At 54.9% G+C, this 16,407-nt stretch overlaps 5 protein-coding genes across 5 annotated transcripts; 4 read left to right on the top strand and 1 right to left on the bottom strand.

Moving 5' to 3' along the window:
• Nucleotides 1–573: 573 nt before the first annotated feature.
• On the top strand, nt 574–2,523 carry P168DRAFT_212788 (uncharacterized protein; the record flags this gene model as incomplete). Its single annotated transcript, XM_024833065.1, has 1 exon — nt 574–2,523. A coding segment is annotated over one exon (1,950 nt), but the record flags the coding sequence as incomplete, so codon positions are not given.
• An 832-nt stretch (nt 2,524–3,355) lies between these two features.
• Nucleotides 3,356–5,435, top strand: P168DRAFT_300906 (FAD binding domain protein; the record flags this gene model as incomplete). Its single annotated transcript, XM_024838480.1, has 3 exons — nt 3,356–3,969; nt 4,053–4,543; nt 4,647–5,435. 3 exons carry the CDS (start codon nt 3,356–3,358, stop codon nt 5,282–5,284), a joined length of 1,743 nt encoding a protein of 580 aa, XP_024696743.1. The 3' UTR covers nt 5,285–5,435.
• Nucleotides 5,436–7,355: 1,920 nt separating this feature from the next.
• Nucleotides 7,356–11,131, top strand: pmcB (putative calcium-translocating P-type ATPase(PMCA-type); the record flags this gene model as incomplete). The annotated part of the gene is made up of 4 exons (XM_024833220.1): nt 7,356–8,180; nt 8,234–8,664; nt 8,719–8,861; nt 8,913–11,131. The coding sequence occupies 4 exons, from the start codon at nt 7,356–7,358 to the stop codon at nt 11,129–11,131; spliced, it is 3,618 nt and encodes a 1,205-aa protein (XP_024696742.1).
• Nucleotides 11,132–11,575: 444 nt separating this feature from the next.
• P168DRAFT_323330 (actin-related protein 2/3 complex subunit 5 family protein) lies at nt 11,576–12,805 on the top strand. The gene is made up of 3 exons (XM_024840679.1): nt 11,576–11,740; nt 11,820–12,352; nt 12,451–12,805. Exons 2-3 carry the CDS (start codon nt 11,994–11,996, stop codon nt 12,677–12,679), a joined length of 588 nt encoding a protein of 195 aa, XP_024696741.1. The 5' UTR covers nt 11,576–11,740; nt 11,820–11,993; the 3' UTR covers nt 12,680–12,805.
• Nucleotides 12,806–12,832: 27 nt separating this feature from the next.
• P168DRAFT_323329 (uncharacterized protein) lies at nt 12,833–14,136 on the bottom strand. The gene is made up of 2 exons (XM_024840678.1): nt 13,784–14,136; nt 12,833–13,701 (listed from the first exon to the last, which is right to left on the bottom strand). Exons 1-2 carry the CDS (start codon nt 14,027–14,029, stop codon nt 12,865–12,867), a joined length of 1,083 nt encoding a protein of 360 aa, XP_024696740.1. The 5' UTR covers nt 14,030–14,136; the 3' UTR covers nt 12,833–12,864.
• Between the last annotated feature and the right edge of the window lie 2,271 nt (nt 14,137–16,407).

Here is a 16,407-nt window from a genome sequence, read left to right as displayed (position 1 = left end):
ATGATCAAGATCGGATCTGAAGATCTGAAGAAGATGCAAAATTTAGCAACATTTGACGCGCGACTACAACATGAAACACTCGTGCCCGGTTGAGATCCCCCGGACATGCGCGCCTCTGCGTGTCCACCCTCCTAGGAGTTATCGGATGGCACCATGAGTTTGGATCTCCTGGCAAGCACAGAATATCCGACCCGACTAGCCGTTTGGCGTCAAGATGGAGCTTCCTCCATGTTTCATGTTGACCTATTCTGGTCCTGTCCGTCGGCTACTGGGCCTGTTCCTGGATCCGCAGGTCCCCTGCCTGAGGAGCATTTAATATCCAAACGCTTCCCCTCGAAACGAATATCAGACTCATCGCGGTTTTTTTCCAGACTAGAACGAGTGGACTGTGATACCCTTGTTTCGTCGTTGCATACGCGCTCGCTTTATGTCTTCTTTTCTTCATCTTGCCTTCGTCTAGATCGATCTATTGGCAACGACCGTCCTTGGACTTGTCACGGGAAGCTGGTTTTCCTTATATCGCCTGGGTCACCTCATCCTTGTCTTACTTGACAGTGAACCAGTCTCGCCCTAATGTCTTTTGAATACTGCTATTACCGCCCTAGCACGCCTCCCCGCGTGCCATTGGGGGAGCTGCTTGGGACGGGGCACAGTCGACACGCCTCCGACTCATCGATATACTCCAACGACTCTTCCCCCTGGTCTGCGGTCACCGCGACGACGAGCCCCGGAGGCGAGTCTCCTCCCCGCCACCATCACGGACCCGCACTTCTGCCTAAGATCCGCTCACAGGACGTGGTGATTGAGCCGGTGTCCGCTGGTGGGCCGCAACGGCAACGCCTGGTGCTGTCGAACACCAGGAACCCGCCAGGATTCCTGCAGTACCCGCCGAGTCGTCCATCGAACCAGCATACCGGCATCGAGACCGGGGATTGCTTCCCGGACGGCGTGCCGCTGGTGTCTCCTGTATCCGTCCCGTCGCCCATGTACGGGCCCCACAAGAGCTCAACGCTGTCGTCCCCAGTGAGCATCACGCCGTCTCACAAGCGCAGGGCCACCTCTACTGGGCATTCTCGCTCCCGCTCGAGTCCCAGTGTTGACGAGGAGACTCTCAAACGGTACGGCTACCCGACGTATCGTCAGCTCCCCCACTACACGGACCAGGCGCAGAGCTCCCCCACCACGCCAGCCACCCCAGTGACTCCCAACATCGTGGTTTACCCGCCCTACCAACAACCCTGCGGAGGGGAGCTGCAAGCCCCAAGGGTCCGACCAAGACGCCAGGTGCCGCTGGTCCTCCCAGGCTCCCCATACAGCTACAACCCCATCCCCAGCGCCCAATGCTCCCCCCTCGGCATCACCCAGCCAGCAGAAGCAATAAGCCCGCACTCCACAACCCTCCTCTCCTACCTAACGGCCCCAACCCAAGCAATCAACCTCGTCCGCAACGTCAGCGTCGTCCCAACCCGCGGCATGCATGACTACTTCTGGTGGGACATCCGCAACCTGCGCAGCTGGACCTCCTTCTCCCTCTCCACATTCAACGAGATCAGCGGCCTCATGAAACTTCTAACAACAACCATCCCCTCCCACCTAACGCCCCACGTCCCCGTCCCCAGCACCCGCCTCTCGCCCGACTCCGAACCCTCTCTCATAAACCTCATTCAAGACATCTACGCGCCCCGCGTGAACGCCGCGCTGGCAGTCTCCCAAGGCCCAGACCACCTCCGCCTCTACGCAGCCCCCATCCCCCGCACAATGGCCAACAGAAACTACGGCGGCCCGCACTTCCTCGCTAATTACGCCTCGGACACCGAGCAGACGCTTGCTGGTCTTCCCCGAGGCCGCCTCGTCGGCATCGCCAAGAGCTTCGACCGCTGGAACACCGGCATGCGCAATGAGGGACCCCACCGCCGAGTCGAGTACCTCAAGGGCCTGGCCCACCTCCAGCGCTGCATGCGCGAGCACTCCTGCCGCTACGGCTTCATCATCACCGAGATCGAGCTCGTCTGTGTGCGCGCCGGCTGCGACGCCGGCGACGACGTGCCCTACTTCGGCTTCCTGGAGATCTCCGCCCCGATTCCCACCAACACCGCTGCAACCACACATCACGCCGACGCACCACCCAGAGGAAGCAGAGGCGGAAGCACACCTCCCCCATACAACAACAGCTCACCAACCCCATCCTCAAGCGACGACAGCTCCCTAGCCAGCCAATCGCCCCTCCTCGACACCTACCCAGACAATCCAGCCCCATCAGGCCTCCCCGTCCCAATGACAGCCAGCTTCGCGCTGTACTTCCTCCTAATGCTCTCCAAGTCGGTGCCGCTGCCGTCTCAGCCATCGTCGCATCTCAACGTCGGCGGGCCGGGCGCACTCACCCGCCAGCGTATTCTCCTCGACGGGAAGGATAAGTGGATCCCGGAGCCGCAGATTGGGGAGAGGAGGGATGCGAAGCGCGTTCGCGGGTGGGTGTGGCCGCAGGATGCGTGGCATCGGCGGGAGGGGGGTGGTGTGCCGCGGTCGAGGGCGGGTGTGGGTGTGGGTGTGGGTGCGGGTGCGAATGCGAATGGGACGAATGCGGCGGGGACGCCGAGGGTGAAGAAGTGGCATAAGTGATTGTTTGTCTAGGGAGGAATTCGGGGTGGTCTTGTTTGAGTCTTAGCCTGTTTCTTTGTTGGTGTCTGTTGGTGTGGTAATGTAATTTGTGTCTTGTTGTTGAGGTATGGGTTACAGTATTGGTAGGGCTATTGTTGTGATTCAAGTTGAGATAGGAGGTATTGAGAATAGGATACACGATCAGAGCATGAGGATTGGAGCATAAATTAAGTACAGTAAAACAAGATAAATTTATAGTCGAGTACCTCTCAACCAAAGCAATCCAACCCCGGGGTAGGGGAGGTCACGGCTGTAGTAGAAAAGACACGATATCCATTTTAGGCCAGGCACACAAGGTCGATAACCCACCTAATATCTGTACTGGCTTTATTAATTCCCAGAGGAAAGAAAGAAGTGTGGATACTGACTTACATTACTAGATAGAAAAGTAATGATCGCTGATAATCAAAGCGACTTCATTCCCCCAGGGTCCCCATGATGCAAGCAATCCACCACATCCACTGACAAGACACTGACTTACCCGTTTCGAAAGACAAGGACCTTGGGACGAGTACCCTGGGGTTAACTATCACTCTATGAACAAGTATGACTGACGCGATGTCCCTCGACAGGCATATAAAGCGTCTATCCTCTATCTATCCCCTCGCAAAACACACTCAATTCCACATATACCAGAATTCCTAATATTCCACAACAGCGCACCACACATACAACGTCCCAGCAGCTAGTGCAAAACATGGTAGACAAAAAAGCTACCTACCCCCCCATCGTCGATGTCCTCATCGTCGGCGCCGGCCCCTGCGGCCTAGCAGCAGCAGCCCGCCTACGCGAAGAAACCCCCTCAGCAATCTTCACAGACGACGAACACCAGCGCTACCACTGGATCAACAAGCACAGCGGACGGATGCCGCTCGTACAGGCTCACCACCGGCGCGTCAAGGGCGTGCGTGCCGAAAAGTGGAAGACGTACAACTCGCGTTCACGACAGAGGACATACTCGTCGGTCTCAACGTCGTCCAACGAGTCCGAGGCGCCGTCATTATCATCATCCGTGGACTCAGCGCCGGATACCGAAGAAGCAATAATGGGTGAGGGGTCACTTTCCACGATCGTGCTGGACGGCACGGGACAGCGGTGGATGGAGCGGTGGAATCGCGCGTTCGAGACGCTGGAGATCGAGCAGCTGCGCAGTCCGATGTTCTTTCATGTGGATCCGGGGGATCGGGATGGGTTGTTGGCTTATACGGGGGAGACGGGGCGGGAGGGAGATTTGTGGGAGATTACGGGGTGTGTGGGGAAGGAGATGAGCAAGCATAAGAGGAAGAAGAAGATGATGAGGTCGAAGGCGCAGTATGTTTTCCTTTTTCTTTCTTTTCCTCTCTCTCTTTGTGTGACTTTTTATATGCTTGTGGGTTGAAACTAATGTCTTGAAGAGCAGTAGGAGAAGTCGAGATCGATGAGCGAGACCGCAAAGATTACTTCTCCCCTTCGACTGGCCTCTTTGCCGACTATTGCGAGAGTATCATCTCGCGGTACGGGCTCGACGCCCCCGGTACGATCCAGCAGCGTGAAGCCTGCGATATCAAATACGACTACCACATGGATTTATCGCCGACGGAGAAGATCTTCACGGTGACGAATACAGACGGGACGCAGTTCTACAGTCGCACGGTGGTGCTGGCTATTGGACCTGGCCGGAGGAAGATCCTCCCCTTCCCACTCTCTGCGGAGGAGACGAACGGCGCGTGCCATAGCACGGAGATACGGTCATTCCCGAGTCCCAACATCAGGCAGAAGGTCCAGCAGCGGCGGGAGACGAACGTCGTAGTCGTCGGGGGCGGGTTATCGTCAGCGCAGCTAGTCGACATGGCTGTGCGAAAGGGAGTGACTAAAGTTTGGTTTATAATGCGGTCTGACCTTAAAGGTGAGTGAGCCGGCGAATTTCCCCCAGAGGCTGAACGCCGTACTGCCACAGTCGGGATCAACCCGACCCACTGTCAGAACCAAGCTGACAGACCAAACCCCAGTCAAACATTTCGACATCGACCTAAGCTGGATGGGCAAATTCAAAAACTACGAAAAAGCAGCCTTCTGGTCTGCCGACACCGACGAAGAACGCCTCAAGATGATCCAAGCCGCGCGCAACGGAGGCTCCGTCACGCCACGATACCAGAAGGTTTTGAGGCAGCACGCCGCGCGCCACCGGGTCTCGATGCACACCCGCACGGTGATCACAGGCCGGGAGTACAGCCCGGAGACGCAGACGTGGCGTCTCACCACGGAGCCGCCGATCGCCGACCTGCCGGCCATCGACTACATCTACTTTGCCACGGGGATGGGTCTGGACGTGCAGGAGCTGCCCCTGTTGCAGACTATGAGCCGCGATTACCCGATTGAGACGAAGGGGGGGCTGCCTTGTGTGACGGACGATTTGATGTGGCACCGTGAGGTCCCGCTCTTCGTGACGGGGAGGATGGGGGCATTGCGTTTGGGGCCTGGAGCCGCGAACCTTGAGGGGGCGAGACTGGGTGCTGAGAGGATTGCTTGGGGTATGGATGAGGTGCTGGGGCGGGCGGAGACTGAGGATACGACGGCGCAGCGGTCGAAGGAGTGCTTCTGTGGCTTGGGGAATCGATACGCGGGACTAGCGGATGTGAGTTGGTGAGCATCAGCCTCGACTGTCACTGTCCCGGACACGTGGGGCTATCTTTAGGATTGATCCGTGTATCTTGAGCCTAGTGGTTGCTATGGGTGGCTCGAGGGATGAGACTATATCGTGGACATTGTATATACATAGGTCCATAATACAGTGCTGTACATATTTTATCTGATCTGGTATCCATCGTCTAATATTATCGGGTATTCATCGGTAATACCGATACCATATTATAGCACACTAAAGCCTTGACTCCTCAAGAATGATGCTGCCTACCTGACAAAACTTCGCTATCAATCGCTGGACCACATTTCTCCCTCTTTCTTTCATCCTTTCATCCATCCAATCTAGCTACCTACCGACAGACTGGCTGTCACATTCCCTCGTGGCTACAGCCTCCGACAACCCACCAGCCTACCAGGTAACCGACGTCTAAGCCACACTTAGGGTTCCGAGAACCAGACTAATACCAGCCACACTGCGCCACAACCATACATCATCCTCCCCGATCGGCTACCAATTCCAATCACTCACAGTCGACATTCTTGTTCTGATCTATCCTCAGCCACCATTTCACAAGAGACAAGTCAATTAGCTTCTTGTGGCCACAATGTGGAAATGACCAATGTGACAGTGCCACTGCAAAGAAATGACATCGCCATGGCGTATCTTCCTGGTTCACGTGTCACCTGAGATGGCTGCGCATTCTAGATCTGGGAAACATACCCCGTACCTTGGTAGTATACCAGGTTGAAACCAACTACCTTGATGCCAATGGAAGGGAATCCGCAAATCACAGCGTACAAGTTCAGGGGCCCAGGCCAAGTGCTGTTGACAAAGCAGAGGGGGGGGGGAACTGACTGGCCACCCCCTGGGCGGCAAATTCGATCACAAAGTCCCGTCCCAGTCCACAACTAACGAGCTAATGCTATGATGCTATGCGCCCGCCCAGAGATCGTCTGGAATAGCTCCATTCGCGCGATTCGTCGCTTCTTGACGCCGGGTCTGCCCAGTCAGAAACGCAAAGAGCGACGGCGCCAGCGTCATCTCATCTATGCGATGCAGACGCTGGCGCTAAGCGGGGGGCTTTCCAAAGGAGTTGCCGCTGCCGCTGTGGAAGCAGGGCACCATGACTTTTTATTTTTTTTAAAAATGGAAGAAGGGAGGGCAAGAGGCGCCTAGAACTACACAGACAATTGCTCATTGCTGGGTGATGCAACTGTTAATCAATCACGTCTGGACTATTACCTGGGTTATTACCCCACTTGGAATTAAAGTGGCCACTGTTTCCACTCACTACCCCCTTTTTACTGGCACCGCGGGAGATTGTCCACGCAAAGAGGAGGCTGTGCAAAAGAAATCATGGGAAAAAAAAGGAAAATAATGCAACGTGATATCCAATTAATGGAATTACGCCCTTGGCGAGCTTAGGTCACTCGTCTTTTACTCCGGAGTCGCCAGCAGAGATTGATTTGAGAGACATATCGCGCCTTGTCTTTTATCTCTCCCATCGTGTGCTCAAGCCGTCAGCTTTCTATAGAGCTGGCTTCATATTCACTTCACCCACTTCTGCCTGTTCAGACCAGGCTATGAGGAGGCGTTGAAAGACAAGGAACGCTAGAGTCAGAAAGGAACCGACATTCTATTGAATTTACTTTTTCTTTTTTCTCGAATGTCCCGATCTGACCTGCGGGTATCAGCACTGCCTCGTTGAAGAACAGCCCCTCGTTAACCTGCCCATATATGTGAACGCCGTTTCCAGCACCATACCCATATCTACATGCTCGATATCTTTGTGCTCATAACTTCTGTCGGTCGCATTCATGCCGACTTCAAACGAGAGCCATCGCGACCAGTTTCTGGACCCCTTTGCAGGGATTCCAGCTAGTCAGGTGCGTGAAGAAAGAAAAACACTAAAAATAAAAATAAAAAAGCACCCCTAATCCTGCACATTCCACCCTTTATGGCTGAGATGGATCCGTATGTTGATATCTCACAACAGCCGTCTCGGTCGCCCGCTTCAGGGCCTGCGGATACCATATCCACATCACCACCACCATCATCATCGTCATCCTCAGCGATGCCACCACCACCACCGCTAGATACTAACCTTCTTATGGTACAGAATGGGCCTCCTCGCTCGTCTCACTCCATGGATGAGGAGACTCTACGCCCGAGGTCTGACTCGACTATCTCCAACGCCAACACCTATGTAAGATCGAGAACCAACTCTGAGGCCACCACCGCCGTCACCCAGTGCGGCAGTGCGGCGCCCAGCGCATCGGACTATGACGATGTGCACGAGGCCGACGCCCTGAAGCCGGACCCGCGGAATCAGCAGGATTTCGTGGTCCAGGACAACCGCTTCGCCTTTTCGCCCGGCCAGCTCAACAAGATGCAGAACCCCAAGTCTCTCGCTGCCTTCCGCGCACTTGGTGGTCTGAATGGTCTGCAACGCGGCCTACGGACGGACTTGACGTCGGGTCTATCAGTGGATGAGACCCATCTTGACGGAACGATCGACTTCGAGGAAGCCATTTCGACTTCTTCCCCGGATAGCACGAAGCAGCAACAGCACTCGCCGCCTCTCGACGTATCAGCCGCCGATGCCGCCACACAGTTCCACGATCGGATCCGCGTTTTCAGCCAGAATCGACTACCCGCTCGCAAATCGACCGGCTTCTTCAAGCTGCTGTGGATGGCTTACAACGACAAGATCATCATCCTCCTAACGATCGCCGCCGTCGTATCCCTCTCACTTGGCGTCTACGAGACCGTGAGCGCCGGCCACGGCGTCGATTGGATCGAGGGCGTCGCCATCTGCGTGGCCATCATCATCGTGACTGTCGTGACCGCCGCCAACGACTGGCAGAAAGAGCGACAGTTCGCCAAACTAAACAAACGGGTACGCATCACCCTATCTCCCACCCTGATGACCATCCAATTAACCCAACATAGAACAACGATCGAGAAGTCAAAGCCATCCGCTCCGGCAAAGTCGCCATGATCTCCATCTACGACATCACCGTCGGAGACGTTCTCCACCTCGAGCCCGGCGACTCCATCCCAGCCGACGGCATCCTCGTCTCAGGCCACGGCGTCAAATGCGACGAGTCGTCCGCGACGGGTGAGTCGGACCAGATGAAGAAGACGAATGGCCACGACGTCTGGCGGCAGCTTTCCGACGGCTCCGCCAAGAAGAAACTCGATCCGTTTATGATCTCCGGGGCTAAAGTGCTCGAGGGTGTCGGCACTTACGTCGTGACTAGTGTTGGTCCGTATTCGACTTATGGCCGTATCCTGCTGTCGTTGCAGGAGGCGAATGATCCGACGCCTCTTCAGGTTAAGCTGGGGGGTCTGGCTAACTGGATTGGTTGGTTGGGTTCTGGGTGTGTATTGTCTTTTCCTCTTTCTTTTTTTTAAATTCCTGCTAACTAGATCAGTGCTGCCATTCTCTTGTTCTTCATTTTGCTCTTCCGCTTCTGCGCCGAGCTTCCTAATAATCCGGCATCCCCCGCTGTGAAAGGAAAGCAGTTCGTAGATATCCTTATTGTTGCCGTCACGGTCATTGTTGTCGCCATTCCTGGTAAGTGAATTCTCCACACTGTCCAGCAAGAAAATATCTAACCTGCCACAGAGGGCCTTCCATTGGCTGTCACGCTGGCCCTTGCCTTTGCTACCACGCGCATGGTCAAAGAGAACAACCTTGTCCGTGTGCTTCGGGCCTGCGAGACGATGGGCAACGCAACAGTGATCTGTTCCGACAAGACGGGAACATTGACCCAGAATAAGATGACTGTGGTGGCGGGGACTCTGGGTCCTCATCGATTCAACCAGATCCCACTGGAGGACTCCCCTGAAGCTTCGATGAGCGTGACTGAGATCTCTAAGCAATGCTCGCCACGAGTGCGCGATCTAATCGTCAAAAGCATTGCACTAAACTCCACCGCGTTCGAAGGCGAGCAGGATGGCGCGAAGGATTTCATCGGGAGCAAGACAGAAGTGGCCCTGCTGCAGTTGGCGCGAGACTATCTCGGCATGGATGTCACGACAGAGCGTGCGTCTGCGGATATCGTCCAGCTGATCCCATTCGATTCGGCGCGCAAGTGCATGGGCGTGGTGTACCGCGACCCGGTCGTCGGTTATCGCCTGCTCGTCAAGGGCGCCGCCGAGATCATGGCTGGCGCATGCTCGACAAAGGTAGCCCACATGGACCAGGAAGGCATCGCCGTTGACCAAGTCTCGAGTGAGGACCGACGTGCGATGCTCGATCAGATCGAGTCGTACGCTGGACAGTCTCTGCGTACAATTGGCTTGGTGTATCGGGATTTCCCCAAGGTCTCGAGCTGGCCGCCTCAGGATATGCAACGGATGGAAGACGACGCGTCCTCGGCTGATTTCACCGATCTCTTCCGCGAGATGACCTGGGTCGGCGTTGTCGGGATCCAGGATCCCCTGCGGCCCGAGGTGCCGGCGGCTATCAAGAGATGCCACGGAGCCGGGGTGCAGGTGAAGATGGTCACGGGTGACAATATCGCAACCGCCACTGCCATTGCTTCGTCCTGTGGCATCAAGACGGAGAACGGCGTGGTCATGGAGGGCCCGAAGTTCCGGCAGCTGACGGACGAGGAGATGGACCAGGTCATTCCGCGGCTTCAGGTGCTAGCTCGTTCGTCGCCCGAGGACAAGCGCATCCTGGTGGCGCGGCTGAAGCATCTGGGAGAGACCGTTGCCGTCACGGGCGACGGGACCAACGACGGGCCGGCGCTGAGAACCGCTGACGTCGGCTTCTCCATGGGCATTGCTGGAACCGAGGTGGCCAAGGAAGCCAGCTCGATCATTCTGCTGGACGACAACTTCAAGTCGATCGTCACGGCCATCTCGTGGGGCCGCGCTGTCAACGACGCCGTGGCCAAGTTCCTCCAGTTCCAAATCACAGTCAACATCACCGCGGTGCTCCTGACCTTCGTGTCGTCACTGTACAGCAGCGACAACCAGAGCGTGCTCAATGCGGTACAACTCCTCTGGGTCAACCTGATCATGGACACCTTCGCGGCTCTCGCCCTAGCAACAGACGCCCCAACCGAGCAAATCCTCGACCGCAAGCCCGTCCCCAAAAGCGCCTCACTCTTCACCGTGCCAATGTGGAAAATGATCCTAGGCCAAGCCGTGTACCAACTCGCCTTAACCTTCATGCTCTACTTCGTAGGCGAGCGCCTCCTCGCCCCTCTCTTCTACGCCTCAAACGGCCAGTCCACCCCCAGCGCAAACGACATCCAAACACAGCTCGCAACAATCGTCTTCAACTCCTTCGTCTGGATGCAGATCTTCAACGAGTTCAACAACCGCCGCCTAGACAACAAATTCAACATCTTCGAGGGCATGTTCCGCAACTACTGGTTCCTGGGAATCAACTGCGTTATGATCGGCGGCCAAATCCTGATCATCTTCGTCGGCAGCACCGCCTTCGGCATCACCCCGCTCAGCGGCGCCCAGTGGGGTGTTTGCCTCGTCTGCGCCGTCGGTTGTCTTCCCTGGGCGATCGTCCTGCGCATCATCCCGGATGGACCCTGCGGCGTCGCGCTGGATTACTTCGTCCGCGGCATGCGGGTCGTCATGAAGCCTGTTAACAAGACCGGTCGCTTCATCGCTGATACGACTAAGGCTGCTTTCCGACCTATCAACCGCGCACTCCGTCGAAACAACAAGAACGAGCCTACCGCTCCCCAGGACGAGGAACAAACTGTTGCTCTTTCTGACATCAAGCCGGCCCCGAGTCCAAGTCCGAGTCCGACCCCTGAGACGGCAACAGCCCCATCGGTTACTGTCCCACCAATCACTATTACGACCTCTTAACGATTTCTTTTTTTTTGTCTTACATACGGTTTAGCCACTTTGCTAGTGCGGGACGACTCAACCTCAGACCTGCTGCCTCGCGCTGTGCACTGTATTTTTAGAATAGACTCACGACGATTTCTTTGCATATGGGATTTGGGCGGTGGGTTGGCGGTTTCGGTAGGGTGGTTTTTTTATTATTTTTTTTTTTTTTTGTTTATGAGCGGATTTTGTATATTATGTTTAGCGGTTAGAACATACCTAGTTTTTTTAATAACCTATTTATTACATGATCTTCATATACTTGTAGTCTGACTCCATACCTAATGGCCATATCCGCAGTCAGATACATGCAGAAAATCAGTCTTGGCATAGTGAGAGGAGAGTAGACACCTCAGGCATAACTATCCCCGTGCTCCGCACCCGCACCGCCGCATCATCACCGCCCACCTCATCATCGTTCTAGCTCCTCATCCCTCCTTATACACTCCACCAATTTCGCAAACACAATTCAAGCTCTATCTTTCTCTCTGCCTAGCTTTGAATAAAGCTGCTTTTTCTGCAAGCCAGAGAACCTCTACGCTGCGTGTCACCGTCACCACCGACTGGTACGCTCGTCTCCCCGCTCAGGTCAGTAAAGCTGTCAGTGGCATGGCATGGCATGTCTTAACCAGGAGAGTTATGGACTGCTCTAACATTTCAGAAATAGACAGATTATTCTCAAAACCTCATCAACACCTACGCTCTCCTCCAACGAGTCAATCCATCGGTCGAACAACTCAATCCAAACCAACCAACTCAACCCCCTAACACACCCACCCCACCATCCCAAACCACCCAACCAACAACCCAACCAAAGAAGTCAAAGACAAAACCAACCAAAATGGCCCAAATCAACTACCGCACAATCAACGTCGACGCCTTCGACCCCGACTCCAGCGTCAACTTCCCCATGGACAGCCTCCTGCCCGCGACGCTCCCCGCACCCAGCAACGCCAGCGAAGCCGCCAACGTCGCGACCCAAGTCCGCCAGGTCCTCCGCAGCGGCGACGCAGAGGGCGCCCTGCGCTACGTGCTGGACACGGCGCCGCTGGCAGGCGACGACCGCGCCAAGGAAGTCCACATGGCGACTGTGGTCGACGTCCTCCAGGGGATTCGGCAGGGGGAGATGACACGCGTGCTGGACGCTGTGTGCACCGGTGAGGGAGGGTCGGAGAGGGCGGATTGCTTGATGAAGTATTTGTATGCTTTCCCATTTTCTCCTTCTTCTACTTGATGTGGTGTTTTGTGTTAGAAATGCCAGGTGGGGTGGGGTGATGATGCTAATTGTTGTGATACAGGTACAAAGGAATGGGTGGCTCCCAAGCACCCGGCAGCGGAACGCAGACGCCCAAAACCCCCGGCTCGCCGCAACTGTCGGGGGGCTTTACGCAGATCCAGGCGCGCAATTTCGGCGAGGGCGGCAGTGCGCAGCAGATGAGCGTTTTGCTGAGTTGGCATGAGAAGCTGGTGGAGGTTGCTGGGATGGGGACTGTCATGCGGGTTATGACCGATCGGAGGACTGTTTAGCTTGTTTTATTCTTTCTGCACTTCATCTCTTCATTCTTCGTTTCTCTTCTGTTCTGTAAGTAGTGGCTTGTGGTATACATATTGTGATAGAAGGACAGCTACTTGTCTGTGAGTGAATGATATGACATCCTATCTTACCTATTTCTATACGCTATATACTATACACTCCACGTCTACTCCATAGATTAATTATTCTGCTTGAAATCCCCACCACCCAACAAATCCTTCAAATTCAACTCCCCACTCCCCCTCTGCAACGGCTTCGCCTGGCCACTCCCCTCCTTCCACCCAATCATGAAGATCAACCGAAACGTAGCCGGCAGGCCCCTCGCCCCCTCCTCCATATGCAACTGTCTATAGATGGCCTCATTGGCAAGCAGCACATCCCGCGACAGGGCCCCAAACTCCCTATGCAAGATGGCGTTATTCTCGCCCATAGCCTGCAGATCACGCATAAGCGCAAACGTATCAGGATACTCGACGACAATGTCCTCCACGTCAACAGTCTGCATCTTGAAGCCCGCCTTGGTGAGCAGGCCGCCGACGTCGCGCACGTCAGCGAGGGGCGACACGTGCGGGCTGACACCGCCGCGGCGTTCGAGGTCAGCGAGCTGCAGCGACGTGCGCAGCTCGAAGAGCGTGTCGCCGCCGAACATGGCGGCTATGAAGGGGGCGTCGGGCTTGAGGATGGAGTTGACTTGGGCGAGGAGGGACGGGAGGTCGTTGATCCAGTGGATGGAGAGGGAGGAGAGCACGGCGTCGAAGGTGGAGGGTTCGAAGGGGAGGGTTTCGAGGTCGGGGACGACTTGGCGGGTTAGGGAGAGCTCGGTGTTGAAGGGCTCGTCGGCGTCGCGGTTGAGGAGCGCTTCCGAGGTGTCGATGCAGGTTAGGTGCTGGATTTTGTTGGAGAGGGGGGCGGAGGTCGGGGTCGCGGGGTCGGGGTTGGGCATTGTGAGGGCTCGGGCGATGTTGCAGCTGTTGGCGCCGAGGTCGAGGACGCTGGGGAAGTCTCGTTTGATGTCCTTGTTTTATCATTAGCTTTCTTTCATTCTTTGATTCTTGTTCTTTTCCATCTACTATAATGGAAAGTGAGGAGGAACCCACCAGTAACCGCTCACACAACCGTATCGCTACCTCATCCTTAATGTAATCCACCTTGCGACTCTCCTCGACATTGCGCGCCGCGCGGTCCTTCTGCAGGTGCTTCGTCTTGCGATTGAAGACCTCAAAGACCGGACTACCTGGTGTCTGACTGGCGTAGGTTCTGGCCGTCTGATATGCATGGCTTGTGGAGATTGGTCGCGATGCGCGGAAGACCGCCGGGCGGAAAATCCGGAGGGAGAGGGACATGGTGATGTCTCGTCAACGCGCAGCGGTGGAAACTCAAAAACAAGAAACAAATTCTAGACGTGCACTCAATTGTCTAATTAGATGTATGCCATTCCCGTGGGGGGAGAGGAAGTTGTTTGATTGCGGGGAGGAAGGCAAGAAAAAAGTGTGACGTCGATTGGAGGTCGAAGGCGGAAGGAATTGACAGATTGGATTTGTCCGCTCCGCTGGTGGCCTTGGCCTGCCTCAGTATCATACTCTACATCTCTAGTTAGTTTCTTTGCTCATTATCGTTGAGGTCTTGTTCAGGAGTTCTATGTATTCTGCAGTATCCTGCGGACATCCCCTGTCAAAACACCGTCGACATGCGACAGTGGCCGTAGACGAGGATATGGATGGATATATATATTGAGTCTCCGCACTGCTAATGCTAATGCTACTACAGCTGCAAGTGACATCCACCAAACTTTGACGAACTCAATTGTCAAAACCAGTAATCATCTAATCGAATGGTCTATGCGAGTTAACCCGCGAAGATTAGTAGATCCGACAAGTACTGTTCATACATTTGTTCCTCGAAAATGCGATTGCATGCTCAGTATAGTATCAGTCTACGGAGTACAAGAGTAGCCCACACCAGCTTCTCACGCATCACAGCTATTATTGGCTCAATGGATCATTCCAATCCTTACATTGACCAGACAATAGAACGCCATCACTGGCAGAATATAGCCATCCAGGAGACAATTCGCCCCATTCCGCCGACCCATTTTCAGCGCTCGAACCCCCAGGCATCTAGGGATGAGTTACTGCCAAACCTTGTCTATATCGAGGACCCAGGTGGACGGACGGACCCACGTCTCTCCTGTACAGAAGGTGAGGAGGCGTCTTTTGCCTCCGACGGCAATCGGCCGATAGATAGAGGAACAGACAGATCGAGATCAAACAATTGACAGTGAACACAATCCAGCAATCAACCATCGAAGAGATGGATAGATCAAATGATCACCAATGCTTTGCGGCTGTCTCAGTCGCGCGACATGGATGATGGAACCAGAGTCTGAACCAGAAACCTGGAAAAAAACCCGCCCTGGCCGATCGACGGGTTGCATCCGGGCGAATGGAGAGCCGCCGGGCTCCACTGCGGAAGGGATGCTGCAGCCTGCCGCGCGATACCTTTTGGTTTCTCGCGGAATTGTCTGTGCAATGTACTTTTGCTCCAACTTTTGCCTTTCCCCTTCCTTCCCTTGAATTGTATTCTTATCGTGAGGGGTGAAGACACGGAAGGGGCTGACTCCTCGCGTCAGGACGATATATTCAGCTCTTCGTGGAAGAACATTGCAGAACCTTGGGAAATGATCTCCCTGAAGGAGATAATGACTTGTCTATTGTATCTGTTTGCAATGAAAATCATGTTGGCCCGGAAGCAAGGGTAGCGCACCGATAGGATTCGACTTGTCGATGGTTGGACCCCGTCCTTTTCCCAAGACACAACGTATCTGTATCACATTTGAGGATATTCAATTGGTCATGATTGATGGATCAAGCGTACCATGCTCTGATTCTATCAACCTCAGACCAGCAGAGGTGCCCTCGCCCCGACTCCATGGTCCACACCTGATCCAGTGTCTTTCTTTACCTGAGTATCGGCGCCGTCGGCCACTCGGTGAGACGCATGGTCCCCCTGCAATGCTGCAGCTGCACGATTATCATCGCACGATCGGCGCTAAACTCAGAATTTCCGAAAGGCTGAAAGACAATCGCCCCCGACACGCCTCGCATTGATTGCGTCGTGAGGTAGATAAAATGTGTCGCCCGGAGTCTAGACAGTGATTGATGCTTGTTCCTGGATCTCTGGACCCACATCTCATCCAAGGGATCGTGCTGAAGAGCTGAAGCATTCCAATGACACTCATGTTGTCATCGTAATCAAACATGTTTAAGGTAGAGGTTGGACCTGTCGCCATTGCCACCGGCCAGGGGATCCAGGTTACACGGTCCTCCGCAGCATGCCATGGCCGTCCTTGACGTAGGGGGAATGGGGCAATCAACGGGCGGAGTGATTCCTGGGCAAAATCCCCAAAGGATATTGAACGGAATTTGGTCGCCGTCTCCTCTGTCCTCCGTCCGCCATCCTCTGCACTGCGACGGAGTTCTAATTGATAGATACAATAGTGGGCTGACGGGCCGAGGTGGCTGGCGAGACAAAGAAAAGGAAAGAAGGGAGGATCGGGTTCCAGAACCGCGGGTGGATGCGTTAGTGGTTTTTTCCGGGGAACAGTATTTTACTGCATTCTAGGGACTCTCGTAGGTACCTGATACTAACTATCTAGCAGGGCAATCCATTTATTACATGTACTCCATACTCCATAATGGTCAATATAGCGCTCGAGGAATGT

The sequence above is a fragment of the Aspergillus campestris genome (assembly GCF_002847485.1).
Source record: "Aspergillus campestris IBT 28561 chromosome Unknown P168scaffold_1, whole genome shotgun sequence".
Lineage (NCBI taxonomy): Eukaryota > Fungi > Ascomycota > Eurotiomycetes > Eurotiales > Aspergillaceae > Aspergillus > Aspergillus campestris.
Note: the sequence above shows the minus strand (reverse complement) of the source record. Positions and strands in the feature narration are given on the sequence as shown.

Coding starts and splice junctions, on each gene's coding strand:
- P168DRAFT_323329 (XM_024840678.1), bottom strand. CDS start 14,029: ATGTCCCTCTCCCTCCGGATTTTCCGCCCGGCGGTCTTCCGCGCATCG. Junction 13,702..13,783: donor GGTTGTGTGAGCGGTTACTG/GTGGGTTCCTCC, acceptor TGATAAAACAAG/GACATCAAACGAGACTTCCC.
- P168DRAFT_323330 (XM_024840679.1), top strand. CDS start 11,994: ATGGCCCAAATCAACTACCGCACAATCAACGTCGACGCCTTCGACCCC. Junction 12,353..12,450: donor GATTGCTTGATGAAGTATTT/GTATGCTTTCCC, acceptor GTTGTGATACAG/GTACAAAGGAATGGGTGGCT.